At 39.8% G+C, this 13,400-nt stretch overlaps 2 protein-coding genes across 2 annotated transcripts; one reads left to right on the top strand and one right to left on the bottom strand.

Moving 5' to 3' along the window:
• The first annotated feature begins 10,561 nt into the window (after positions 1–10,561).
• On the top strand, positions 10,562–10,873 carry LOC119981919 (probable aquaporin PIP-type 7a). Its single transcript, XM_038825057.1, has one exon. The coding sequence runs from the start codon at positions 10,562–10,564 to the stop codon at positions 10,871–10,873; it is 312 nt and encodes a 103-aa protein (XP_038680985.1).
• Positions 10,874–12,262: 1,389 nt separating this feature from the next.
• Positions 12,263–13,181, bottom strand: LOC119981918 (lectin DB58-like). Its single transcript, XM_038825056.1, has 2 exons — positions 13,052–13,181; positions 12,263–12,642 (listed from the first exon to the last, which is right to left on the bottom strand). Exons 1-2 carry the CDS (start codon positions 13,179–13,181, stop codon positions 12,263–12,265), a joined length of 510 nt encoding a protein of 169 aa, XP_038680984.1.
• Positions 13,182–13,400: the final 219 nt, after the last annotated feature.

Here is a 13,400-nt window from a genome sequence, read left to right as displayed (position 1 = left end):
ATAATTTTATTGCCATCTGTATTGGCTTCTAGTACTTGACTTTGGCCATTATTTGGTCTTAATTTCGGATATTTTCTTTTATAATTGCTAATCATATATTTGCAAATTCTTTTGTGTAACATGTGGCCATCTACTATTTTTATTCATAATATGCGGCCACTAAGGTCAGCTCGTGGCTGCGGCTAAATAGCATGCTTTCATATCCTTTATATCATTATAGATATAGATTCCCAAATGCTTGGGAAATATGGCTTTAAGTATTTGCCATTGATAAATCTCCTATGTGGCTGACCATCTAGGTCTGTCAGCCAATATGCATTGCCTTTGAGAATTCTGTGGACCTTGAAGGGTCCTTCCCAGTTTGGTGACCATTTGCCTAGCTCTCTGTCCTTGATTCCTGGTGGTAGGATCACCTTCCACACCATTTGGCCTTCATGGAACACTTTCTTCTTCACTTTCTTGTTGTAGGCCTTTGCTATCTTCTTCTTTTGGACTATCATCCTGTTCAAAGCCTCCATCCTGCTTTCATCCAACTGTTCCTGTTCCAGTTCCATGTTCATAGCTTCTGAATATTCTTCAACAGATAGACCATGTTGCTTCATGATCCTTAAAGATGGGACCACCAGCTCCATAGGTAGTACTGCATCATGCCTATAAGTGAGAGCAAAAAGACTGCTTGTAGTGTTTGTTCTCTTGGATATGCGGTAGGCCCATAAAGTCTCTGGTAGTATCTTGTGCCATGCTCTGGGATTATCCTCGATAGTTTTCTGCAAGATAGAGATGATCACCTTATTTGAAGCCTCTGCCTGCCCATTGGCCTGAGCATAGTATGGAGTAGATGTGAGCAACTTGACTTCATAATCTTCTAGAAATGCTTTGACCTCCCCTCCAGTGAACATTGTCCCCTGGTCAGTTGTGATGGTTTCTGGAATGCCAAATCTAAAAATGAGGTGTTCTTTGATGAAATCTACCACCTCAGCCTGTTCGACCTTTTTCAGGGGTATTGCCTCTACCCATTTTATAAAATAGTCAGTAGCCACCAAGATAAAATGATGACCCTTCGATGATGTCGGAAATTTTTTTCCAATGATATCAAGTGTCCACCCTCTGAATGGTTATGGTTTAATGATAGACTGCATGTCCGCCGCTGGTGCATTTTGAATGTCGCCAAATTTCTGGCATTGTTGATAGCCTTTTGCATATTTAATGCAATCTTTCAAGATGGTCGGCCAATAATAGCCGTGTCTTCTTATCAACCATCTCATCTTTGGACTGGCTTAATGTGCACCGCAGATACCTTCATGTACCTGTTGCATTATTTTTATACTTTCAATAATACTAGGGCAACGAAGTAACAAACCATCAGCTCCTTTTCTAAAGAGTTCACCCTCGATCATTACATAGCTCTGTGCCAATACTTTGACCTTTCTGGCTGCTGGATCATTGGGATATGTCAGATGGTTAATGATATATCTCCTCCAATCTTCCATCTGATCGTCAAGGGCTAGGCATTCAACTGTCATGCGTCTTTCTCTGATAGATGGATGAGATCGTCTTTCCACTATGATGATTTGTTGTATCAAACTTTCTGGAAATATTAAACCAGAAGCTAGTTGGGCCAATCCGTTGGCCTCATGATTTTGTTCTCGTGGAATGTACTTCAACTCCACCTCCTGAAAATCATCAAGCAATTGCAAGGTTATACTGTAGTATGGAGCCAATGTAAAACTAGCACATTTGTATTCTCCAGCCAGTTGTTTTAGCACCAATTGAGAATCTCTAACCACCAGAATATTTTTGGCTTTTAGTTCAAGCAAGATCTCCAAGCCAATGATCAGTGCTTCATATTCTGCCTGGTTGTTAGTACAATCAAAATCCAAATTAAAAGCCAAAATGGTTTTTATAACTCTTGGTGATTGAATGACCACCCCAGCTCCAGCAGCCATCTTAGTGCTAGACCCATCGAATTTTAGGACCCATTCACCTTCATCTTCAAAGATTGGTGTAGTTTGCGCATCTATCATGCCTAAATAACTAAATATCAGTTTATACCAACTGGACGGAGTTCTTCCAGTTGCCTAGTAAGGTCTCAGGAATTTCCAGACATGGGTGGTCAGCAAGTGCTTGCCCTTGGACTGCCTGTTGTGGTCTCCATTTGAGGTTGAATTCTGTCAAGGCCAATGACCATCGACCTATCCTTCCTGCCAGCAATGGCTTGGTCAGCATGTGCTCGATCAAATCCATCTTTGAGATCACGTACACCTTAGTTTGAAGCAAGTAGTGCCTCAACTTGGTACAAGCAAAATATAATGCAAGGTAGAGTTTTTCCACCACGGAATATCGCCCTTTAGTATCTGTCAATAATCTACTCAGGTAGTAGACTGCTCTTTCTCTTCCAACATCATCATCTTGGGCTAGTAGGCAACCAATGGAATCATCAGTAGCTGATATATATAACTTCAATGGTTTATGCCTGGTAGGTGGCATGAGAACTGGAGGTTTGCTTAGGTAGGCCTTGATGGTTTGAAAGACCTCTTCGTGTTTTGACTCCCATCTGAATGCATCCTCCTTCTTTAACTTCAATAATTTTGAGAATACCTTGGTCTTACCTGCAAGATTATAAATAAATCCTCTAAGGTAATTTACCTGACCAAGGAAGCTCTGGAGCTGTTGTTTGTTCTTCGGTGGTTGAGCTTGGCATATGGCTTTAGCTTTATTTTAGTCAACCTCCATACCTCTCTGATGGACCAAAAATCCCAGGAAGTTTCTAGCTTTAACTCCAAATGCACATTTCAAAGGATTGAGCTTTAGTTGGTACTGCCTCATTTTTTCAAATGCAAGTTTGAGATCGGCCACATGATCATTGGCCTTGACTGATTTGACAATGATATCATCAATATAAACTTTCAGTTTCCTGCCTATCATGTCATGGAAGATAGCATTCATTGCCCGTTGGTAAGTGGCTCCAGTATTTTTTAAGCCAAAGGGCATCATTACCCATTCATAGGTACCCAATGCTCCTGGACATCTAAATGCCGTTTTTGAAATATCTTCTTCTGCAATAAATATCTGGTTGTATCCAGAATAACCATCCATCATAGATAGCAACTCATGTTGAGACACACTATCTATCAGCATATCAGCAATTGGCATAACATACACATCTTTAGGTGTAGCAGTGTTTAAATCATGAAAATCAACACAAATACGAATTTTGCCATTTTTCTTAACTACCGATACAATATTGGATAACCATTCAGCATACCTGGTTGGCCGTTTGAAGCCGGCCTTAACCAACTTATGTATTTCTTCTTTGACACGCAACTCCACTTCTGAAGACATTCTTCTAGATGGTTGCTGGTATAGTTTATATCATGGCTTGATAGGCAGTCTGTGTTCTACCACCTTTCTAATCAATCCCGGCATTTCCTGGTAATCCCAAGCAAAACAATCATGAAATTCGTGAAGTAAAACTATTAATTTTACCTTCATAGATGGATCCAAGGTAGAACTAATGTAAGTGACTCTAGACTCTTCTTGCCCCCCCAAGTTCACTTCTTCCAAAGGATCTTGGGTTTCGGCCTTCAAATCATCTAATTTGGCCGGTGCTATTTTCAAATTATTCCAATTTAACTCCTCTTCTTTATTAGTGGCTAAACAACCATCATCTTCTACTATCATTTCTTTTTCACTAATTTCTTCTGTTACAATTCTGTCAATGGCAGCTTGTACTACAATTTTATTTATTGCAGCCGCCACTATCTTTTCTTTATCTTTAGACCACATCATGGAACTTCTTCAATAATTGGTTCTGACCTCCTCGGCCTATATGGAACAATGGTCGTTGGTTGCAATAATTGTCTTGCAATTTTCTGCATCTCTTCCTTCTTGTTTGCGAACTGAATTGGTCCACATTGGGCATGGTAGTAGCGAGCTTCCACCAGATCTGATGTAGTCTTGAATGGCTGGTTGTCTGGCCAAATGATTTCTGCATCATTTCCTCTCCAGTACACCAAGAGTTGATGTAGTGAAGATGGATTGCACCAATTGGAATGAATCCAATCTCTTCCCAATAAAGCTTGATATTTGGCCTGACTGTAAATGACAAAGAAAACAGTCATGGAAGATTTTTGCCCTACAGTCAGCTCCACTGGCAATATACCAACTGCCTTAGTAACTTTACCTATAAAGCCTGCCATAGTCACGTCAGTTGGAATTAAATCATCTTCTTTCTTACCCAACAACTTGAGAACTGATCGTGGAATGGTATTGACTGCAGAACCGTTGTCCACCAAGACTCTGTCAATCGGCCTGCCATTCATCTGTGCTCTGACATACAGTGGCTTGATGTGCTATGACATTTGGATTAAATGTTTCTCCAAGATAACCCTTTCGGGGGTTTCTTCATCCACTATCTGCACCGTCACTAAACTGCAAGGTTGATCACCTTTCCCTAGCCGATCAAGCTTTGGCATTTGATTTTCTTTTATGTGCTTCTTAGCCTGCCAAACAGCTGGCAAAACTAAAGTAGTAGTAGAACATTCATATGGTTCCTGAATTGTTCCCACCATAAATTTCATTGCAGGTGGTTGATCCTTTTTCACTTGATGGTTATCCTCTTGCTTCTTCTCTTTGCGAACCCATGTCTAGCTCCTTCGTTGAATCACTGGAGGTTTGTAATGGCTCCTCATATAGGCAGCATACTGCCTCTGCTTTCTCATCAACTGAGTTCTGGTTAGAGGTGCAGGAAACTTCTTATGTTTCACCAACTGCCATCTGTTGGTAATGGTGCTGGCTGGTGGTTGCACATAGCGCGGTTTCCATCCCTTCTTCTCTCCTTGTAGACTTGAGAATTTTGAGCTTTTGGTACCTGAGATTTCTCCTTCAATTTCCTTTTAAACTCCAGGTAGTCACGAAGATCTATATCAATTGCATGTATAGTGGTCGCCACTGGAGGAAATGGATCTTCATCTACCAGCATCGACTCCTTATCAGGGAATCGCAGGACAACCTTGTTTATTTTCTCCTGAATCATGTTCTTCAGAGTCCAGCAGTTGTTGGTGGTATGAGACCATAAGTCATGGTATTTGCAATACTCCTTCCCTTTCATATCCTCCTGAGATGGTATTTTGTGTCCAGCTGAAAATGTAACAAACTTTTCCTGCCATAAAAAATCAAAAATCTCCTCCGTTTTGGTCACATCAAAAGTGTAATTGATGTTACCACCCATGGGTTGTTTCTTTGCTGACTCAGTTGCTTTCGGTTTGGATAATGCGGGACAAACCCACACTTTCTTTTCGGAAGTCACCTCCGCATCAGCCATCTCTATCTCCTGGTAGTAAGTTCCCATAGAAGACTTCTTTCTCCTACTTTCTTCTTTCAACAGTTCTTCATACTCTGCTACCTTTGCTGCCATCTCATAAAAGACATAAAATTCCATACCTTGGAATTTTTTACGCAATTTAATGTCCAATCATCGCTGAGCCATTTTGACAAATTCTGACTCAGGCAGATAGATGCGGCATCTATTCCTCAGCCTTTTAAAATGAGCAATATAAGCATCGGTGGTTTCTCCAGCCTTCTGCACCAATCTGGATAGTTCAGCCACAAACACCTCTGATTCAGCTCTAAAGAACTGGGTATGAAATGACCGTTCCATCTCCCACCATGTGTTGATGGAATTTCTTGGTAATGTAGAATACCAAGTAAAAGCAGCTTCTGTCAAAGAGTTTGGAAATAACCTGAGACAAAGGTTGTCAAAGTTGTCATAGTTTGCCAATTCACCACATTGCACAGTGAAACGGCCGATATGTTCCACGGTGGACAGCCCTTCTTCTCCAGAGAATAAAGTAAAATCAGGTACTCTAAATCCTCTTGGGTAAGGATTCTCCCTATCCACAACAGCTGGATAGGGTTTGTGATACTCTGGCTGACCAACCTATCTAAGGCCGTGGCCATATAAATCTTGAACTAACTGTATGAGAGTCTCCAGATCAGCAGGTGGTGTTTGTGGTGGAATAATAGGTTGAACCCTCCGAGCAGTACCCACCCCTGCAGCGACGTTGCCTCCTGGTCCAGCAGGTTCAGTGGTTGCATAGGCAGTTGGGTTGTTCATAGGATTAGTATTTCCATATGCAACAAGCTTGAAATTCTGACCATTACCAGATGGAGAGCGCATTGGAGGAGGAGTGTGCTTGCTATAACCACCATCTGTCTGGTAGTTTGCTCCTTTCTGTGATGGGAGTTGCCCCCCATAGTCATATCTTCAAACTTCTGCTCCAACTTTCGCTCAACCTGCTTCATGGCATCTTCAATTGTTTGGTTACCTCCAGATTTTTTATGGTTTTGACCAAATGTTCAAACAAAATGGCGACTTCATCAGATAAGTCAGTTGGTCGTTCAATGAGCTCTTGCTTTTCTTCAGTGCTACCATCATTGGCAGCCTCTTCCATCTCAGCCAGTGGGTTTTCCTCCTGTGGATTCTCCCCAGCGATTGGTTCCTTTCCTGACAAGCGAGTGCCGGTGCCATGATAATTTTCAGATGCTTGATCTCCAGTCCCACCAGGTGTGCCAAAAAAGGTTGTTGTCACCAAAAACGGCCTAAGGTGATGATGATTTGCAGGTGTGCCAAGGCTTATAGTTTCCTACACTAATGAAATGAAATGCACAAAATGTAAATAAGACTTCTATCTAGACAATTGAACAAACTATCTTGGGACCTCAATAGTTCTAGGTTCTCCAACTCCACTGAAGTGCGCTTTGTTGAGATTAAAATGAAGAAGACTAACTAGACACCAAGAACAATTTACACAACAATGGTTGGCATTGAAACTTGATAAGGAATAAATACATTAGAATTTAGAATGAACAACATAATATTTGCTTGAAATTGACAAGAATTTGGAAATGTAATTGAAATGCTAGGAAGCTTCAAAGTGCCTTTGGGCCTGAGTTTTTGTTGTCTGTTTGACTGATTGTTTGTGTCCCCTCCATCTGTCTGTCTACCATCTTTTATACCTCCTGTCCTGCACGAAATTCTTCCCCATAATCCATGATCTTGTTGCAGTTATCCTTGGTTTACTCCATGTTCTGTAAGTTGGAAGTTACTACCACCTTCTCACAACAACTTGCCTCATTTCTCTCATGTGCTGCCACTTGGACCATCTTGTTATAACTGCCACAACTTCTCTAGTTTTCATGGGTCACTTCCAGCATAACTCCACCTGGGCAGTTACTACAATTGAGCTTCTCCTCCTCAATAATATGGGCTTATGGGCCATAACAATCCAAATTATAATAGGCTGCACCATGGGCCTTGCACATGTTCTAAGACTATTAGGCCTAACATATTTTTGGTGCCAACAAATTTAAAAGGGCCTAAGGCCCAAGCCCATCCCATACACATTGACTTATGTCGTCACTAACAAAGTCATCTACAACAAAGCCATCTGCATCTACCATTGCCATGCCCTCTGCATCTACCATTGCCATCTGTCACTAACAAAGCCATATGCCATTTTTAAATTTTTTCTTGAGATTATAGAAAGTAAAACCATATTCATGTTGTTTTCAAACATGGATAAGAAGAAAATACCCTCACGGACCTCCTCCATAGGCGTGTTGAGACTCTTCATGACCTGCTGAGTCATAGCCAAAACCCTGTCCTCACCGCCACCTCCAATACTCATAGTAGTTGTGCCCATACCTCCCCTTCGCAATCCTTGTTAGAGTATATGCCCGCATGCGCCAACGGGAGAGCAATTAAAAATCAGACAGATGCAGATTTTCGATTGACTATATAATTAGCGTTCCGATGAAGATGATGTTGTTGGTGCTGCCATGTTTTAGACGATGATTGCGGTGGTGACGTCTATATACCGAGAGACGAGAGAGAGAACTGGGCAACTGAAAAAGTGGTGATCTAGGTCAAAAAAACAATGAAATTTGATAAAAATTTTCTGCAAATTAGTTTTAAATGTAATTACTAATTAATAATTTAATATTATTTTAATTAGTTATCGGGTTATTGGGTGACCCGATAACAGAATAAATTCAAACCCAATACCCGGACCTGTTAACTAAGGTCTGGGTCAGGTTTGACTCGGTCCGATAAAAATTTTATCGGGTTAGCCCAATAACTACTGGGTCGGACCGGGTCACCGAGTCGGACTTGGTCGTCGGGTCGGACCGGATTTTCCAATCCGGTGTACACCCCTACCAATGATGACTCAAGTAAACAAGAGCAAGTCCATGGGCCTACAAAACCATTCCAATTGCTCGTTAAATTGGTGCATGCTAATGCGAACTGCGAGGAGTTCAATTTGGGTTGACATAATTCATCTCCAGCAATCTGGGCTACCTTTGGGTGACTCTACATACTAAGTGAGGCTCTTTGGTTAGAATCTCTTAGATTATCAGTTTGCCATTTATTTTTCTATTGATTTCATTTTCTATATCGTTATGCTAAACTTTGAGTTTCTCATAGTCTGTTTTGTGAAGGGTTAAGTGTAAATAGGTCACTGAAATATAGGTCAGTTTGCAATTAGATCATCTGAAGGAAAAATTGTCAAATTGGGTCACTCAATGTTTCAATTTTAAACAATTGGGTCATTCCGATCAATTTCCAGTCAATTTAACACCGAAATTTGTTGACATGTCATATTTGTCTAAATATAAAATAAAATTTAATTTAAAAAGCCATGTGGAATATCAAAATATATTTAAAAAATGATATGAATGTTTTTTAAAAATTAAAAAAAAAATGTGGCACATATAAAAAGGCAAAATAAAAAAGATTGAATAGTAAAAAGATGGGGAAATTAGGTAGAAGAACAAGAAGCAACATTTATATACTTCCTATTGTAAACACGTTGTTCTTCCTATTGTAACAAAGGACAAACCAAGAAAAACTTTAGAAAAAAGTACAAATATTGTTAAGTGACTAAAATGTCCTTCCTATTGTAAACACGTTGTTCTTTTCTCCTTCTTTCTTCTTTCCTTAGCGTTTCTCTTCTTCCTTCCTTCGACGCCTCTCTTTTTCTTCTTTCTTCGCGACTTCTTCTCTCTTCTTCCTCCATCGACTCTTCTTTCTTTGCTTGCGACATAGATCGACATTTCTCTTCTTCTTCTTCTTCTTCCTCCTCCTTGCGACTAAGATTGGGATTGGGGCTCTTTATTCTTCCTTCAGTTTCGGTAAAGACGGATCTTCAAAGCAAAGTTCTGATCTAGAGAGAGAAATAGAGAACGAACATGAAAAGGCATTGTTCTATCTTTAGTATATGATATTATATCTGTTTTGTATCTGTCAATATTCTTTTGAACTCGAATATGAATATGTAGATATATATGTTTCGAATATGTTCTGATATGTCACGTGATATGTTTTTGTCCTTTTGGAACTTCAAACAGATAACATTTCATGAAAGACAGATAACATTTTAACAAGACAGATAACATTTGACAAAACATATAGCATATGATAGATATCAAATTAATCGAAACAAATAACATATCACCTGCGGTTTGCAGATCTTAAATCAGCACTAAAAAACCACAAAAATCACCACAGAAAATACTGAAAAATAAAGATGGGATGACAGATCAAAGAAAAACAACAAGATCTACAAGCCCCGTGATGAATATGAGTTGATTTAGTTCGATTACAAAAAAAAAGGATGAAATATAACTTAAAAAATGCCATATAATTGTTGAATAAGTCATGAGGGGCGGAGATGAAGCTTCTGACGACAGAGATGAAGCTTCCGGCGGAGGTCAGAGATGAATCACATGTAGGAGAAGTGTACCATGTTTAAGGATGAAGATGAGAGTATTTTAGGCAATACAACCATATATTTTAACATTTTATCCTTTATGGAATAGTGTGTTAAACTTTATGGATTTTATGGAGTAAAACTTTTAAGAGTGTCCTTATTAGAATAAAACTTTTAAGAGGAGCTTATCACCAAGTTTACCTAAAAAGATTGAAGCCTTAGATCTGTTGATCACACGAGGACTTGAAGAATAAAAAAAATCCTTAGATATGTTGTTCACCCATCCTCATAGCAAGATTGAAGCCATTAGATTTCTGTAAGAAAAGCTTCGTTTAGAGTTTAGGGATTCTGTGTTTAGGGATGGGGTTTAGTTCATATAGGTCACTGAAAGATACCTCCGTTTGCAATTAGGTCACCCAAAGGAAAAAATTTCATATTGGGTCACTCAATGTTCCAATTTTAAGCAATTAGGTCATGATGGTCCAATTCCGATCAATTGGTCGTCGGAAATTGCTGACATGTCCGATTACTACCCATGTGGACCCAAATGACATGGAATTTTTATTACGTGGATGATGACAACTTATTTTGAAATTTTTTTTTTGAATAAACAATAAACAAAATCAAAGAATCAGATATACCCTCCCCACCCCCACCCGTTCTTTCTTACGTGAAACACCAAAATCAAACTCAACCTACAATTCTTCCATCACCTCCTCTCTCTTTGTGTGGATCACCTTCATTTGATCTAAGATCGGACGGTGAAAGAATAGGAGACTCTGATTTTAGCAATGGAGGGCAAGTACTCAGAAAGGCAGCCGATAGGGACTACGGCTCAGATCCAAGATGAAGGCAAGGACTATAGGGAGTCGCCGCCGGCTCCTCTGTTCGAGCGGGGCGAACTGACCTCGTGGTCGTTGTACCGGGTTGGGATTGCAGAGTTCGTTACCACTTTCCTGTTTTTGTACATCACTGTGTTGACGGTGATGGGAGTGGTTAAGTCGAACACCAAGTGCTCGTTGGTTAGGATTCAAGGGATCGCTTGGGCTTTTAGGGGCATGATCTTCGCTCTCGTATACTGCACTGCTGGAATTTCAGGATAGGTTCACAAATGACTTTTTTTTTTTACAATTAAGTGGCATACAGAGGAGGAGATGTGGGAGATGTTTCTGGAAATGACTTCTACTATTGCCAGCTAAGGGATTCATGCTCCTATAAGCAGAAGTCGAGTGCTCATCAAAACAAAGCGGAGGACTCACTCATTCGACTAAGAATCTGGGAATTCAGAGGTGGATTCTTTGGCTGATGGTTCTGCTCCTTCTGTCAGAAAAAAATTTTACATAAAAAATACACGTCATCAAAAATTCCATGTCATTTGGGTCCACGTAGGCAGTAATCAAACATGTCAGTAATTTCCGGCGACCAATTGATTGAAATTGGACCATCATGATCTAATTGCTTAAAATTGAAATATTGAGTGATCCAATTTGAAATTTTTTTCTTTGGGAGATCTAATTGCAAATGGGGGTATCTTTCAATGACCTATATGCACTAAACCCTTTAGGGATGGGGAAGATTGAGTTTAAGCGGATTGAGAATACAACTAAACTGTCCGGTCCCCCTCTGTAATAGGTGCAAAGTTCGGCTTTGCAATCGAGAAGTCGACATACTGGTTATTTTTTGTTGCTACTGTTGAGGAGTGGGATTTTCTGCAATTTTGTATCTTGTCGGATCTCGTCTTTGGATTCAAGTTTTGAAAAACCTTCGCCCTCCTTAATGACAAAGGGGAGCAAGTTGGAGAAGCTCCGATTCCAGTCGACAAGATCTCAGATGGAGAGGGTGACTGCGATGGAAGTTTTCTAGTGAAGAGAGAATGGGTGGGGGTGGGGGTGAGGGTGGGTGGGTTAATCTGATTTCATTTTCAAACTTAGTTGTAAAAACACGTCATTAGAAAGCCACCAGTCATCGACTCCACATTGGCAGTTAACTGACAAGTAAGCAAATTCAGACGACCAATTGATTGGAATTATATTCCTATGACCTAATTGCTTAAAATTGAAATATTGAGTTACCCAATTTGAAAATTTTTCTTTGAGTGACCTATTCGCAAACTCACCTATCTTTCGGTGACCTATTTGCTCTTAACCCATTTCGTGAAGATATCAAATAATCTCCGCACCAGTGTAATATAACGTTATCATCCGTCTTCTGAAAATCGATGTAGACAGTGGGAAATAAATGCCATGTCCATTTTTCATGATATAGAAGACGGTGGAAAATAAATGACGCTATATTTCATGACAAGGACTAAACTAAGAGAAGGACATCACCATTCCTTATTGAACTTGATATATGAATGGATTACATAGCCTTCCTCATTTATTTTTGCAAGTTTAAGAAATTAAAATTTGCATAGAATTCGAAAGCCTTCACTATTCTGTGATGTATATCCCAAGAAGAGTACTACATCACACTGGTTGCGCAGATTCTCCTCATTTATTGATTGGAAATAATGCTAAATTCCAGTTGAGAATCTGATGGCGCTCAGTGAGAAGCCCTGTTGATGCTGTGAATCCCACATAGATGAAGCTTGGCAGGGTATTTGGGATGCCAATAGGCACCTCAAGAAAAGTCTCACCTACTGGATCAGATGCATATCCAATGTGAACTCTAATGGACTTTGTCCTCCCATCCAATACTATTAGAACCTTGATATCTCTTCCACTTTTCAGGTCAATTCCGGTATAATTGAGACTCCTAGCTTCAATCGGATGTATTACACTTTTAGTGACAATCGTAATGTGATTTGCATCCAAATCATTTGTATTCTTGTAAGTGTCAAACTCCACAGCTAATTGACCATGAGCATGACCTGCATTTACCTCAAAATGTATTGGTTTAGTTGAATATGTAATCTATGTATCGATATTACATTATATAAATAAAGATAGGAACCACAGGTTCACATTATATATATTACCATCTTATGCTGGATCCATTATTCCAAGATAGGAACCATAGCTGCCAGATGGCGAGGGACTACTGTCTGGTGCGACAATAAATGTTAGTCCGTCTACAGATTCATTTGATCGAATAAGGGGAGGTAAGAATCCTGAACGTGAATTTACCATAGATCATTGCTGGCCACGCGAGCAAAGGGTATTTGTATAGAACCCTGCCAACTTGATTTAGTGGTAAGGTTGGATTGCCTTGTTGTGGCTCTAGTGTTAGGCTTAAGTAGCCATCATGACTGGTAACTGAACCTGTGCAAGTTAAGTTACCATCACTACAACTTGCTGGAGTGAATGAAGGAAAGCTGAAACCAGTGGTGATTTGAGGGACTGGAAAGAGAGCTTGGGTGAATGAAGAAGCTTGGTTAAGAAAAGCAAAGAGAAACAGAAACAGAAACATGGTTGGTTGGGTATATTTATATGTGAGACTACTTCGCTTATAACTCATAGCAAGCAATCGTACATACTCCACTATATATAGCGGGGTTTGATGATAGTAGTCGAAATTTATGCTAGCTGCGTTGTTGAAGGAAAATTAAGTCACCTTCAACAAGAAAAAGTTAGCTCTGTAGTTAGCGTAGCTTACAATATTTTTGTTTGTTGTTGAGTTATATTAACA

Source organism: Tripterygium wilfordii, chromosome 17, assembly GCF_013401445.1.
Source record: "Tripterygium wilfordii isolate XIE 37 chromosome 17, ASM1340144v1, whole genome shotgun sequence".
NCBI classification, from domain to species: Eukaryota; Viridiplantae; Streptophyta; class Magnoliopsida; order Celastrales; family Celastraceae; genus Tripterygium; species Tripterygium wilfordii.
Note: the sequence above shows the minus strand (reverse complement) of the source record. Positions and strands in the feature narration are given on the sequence as shown.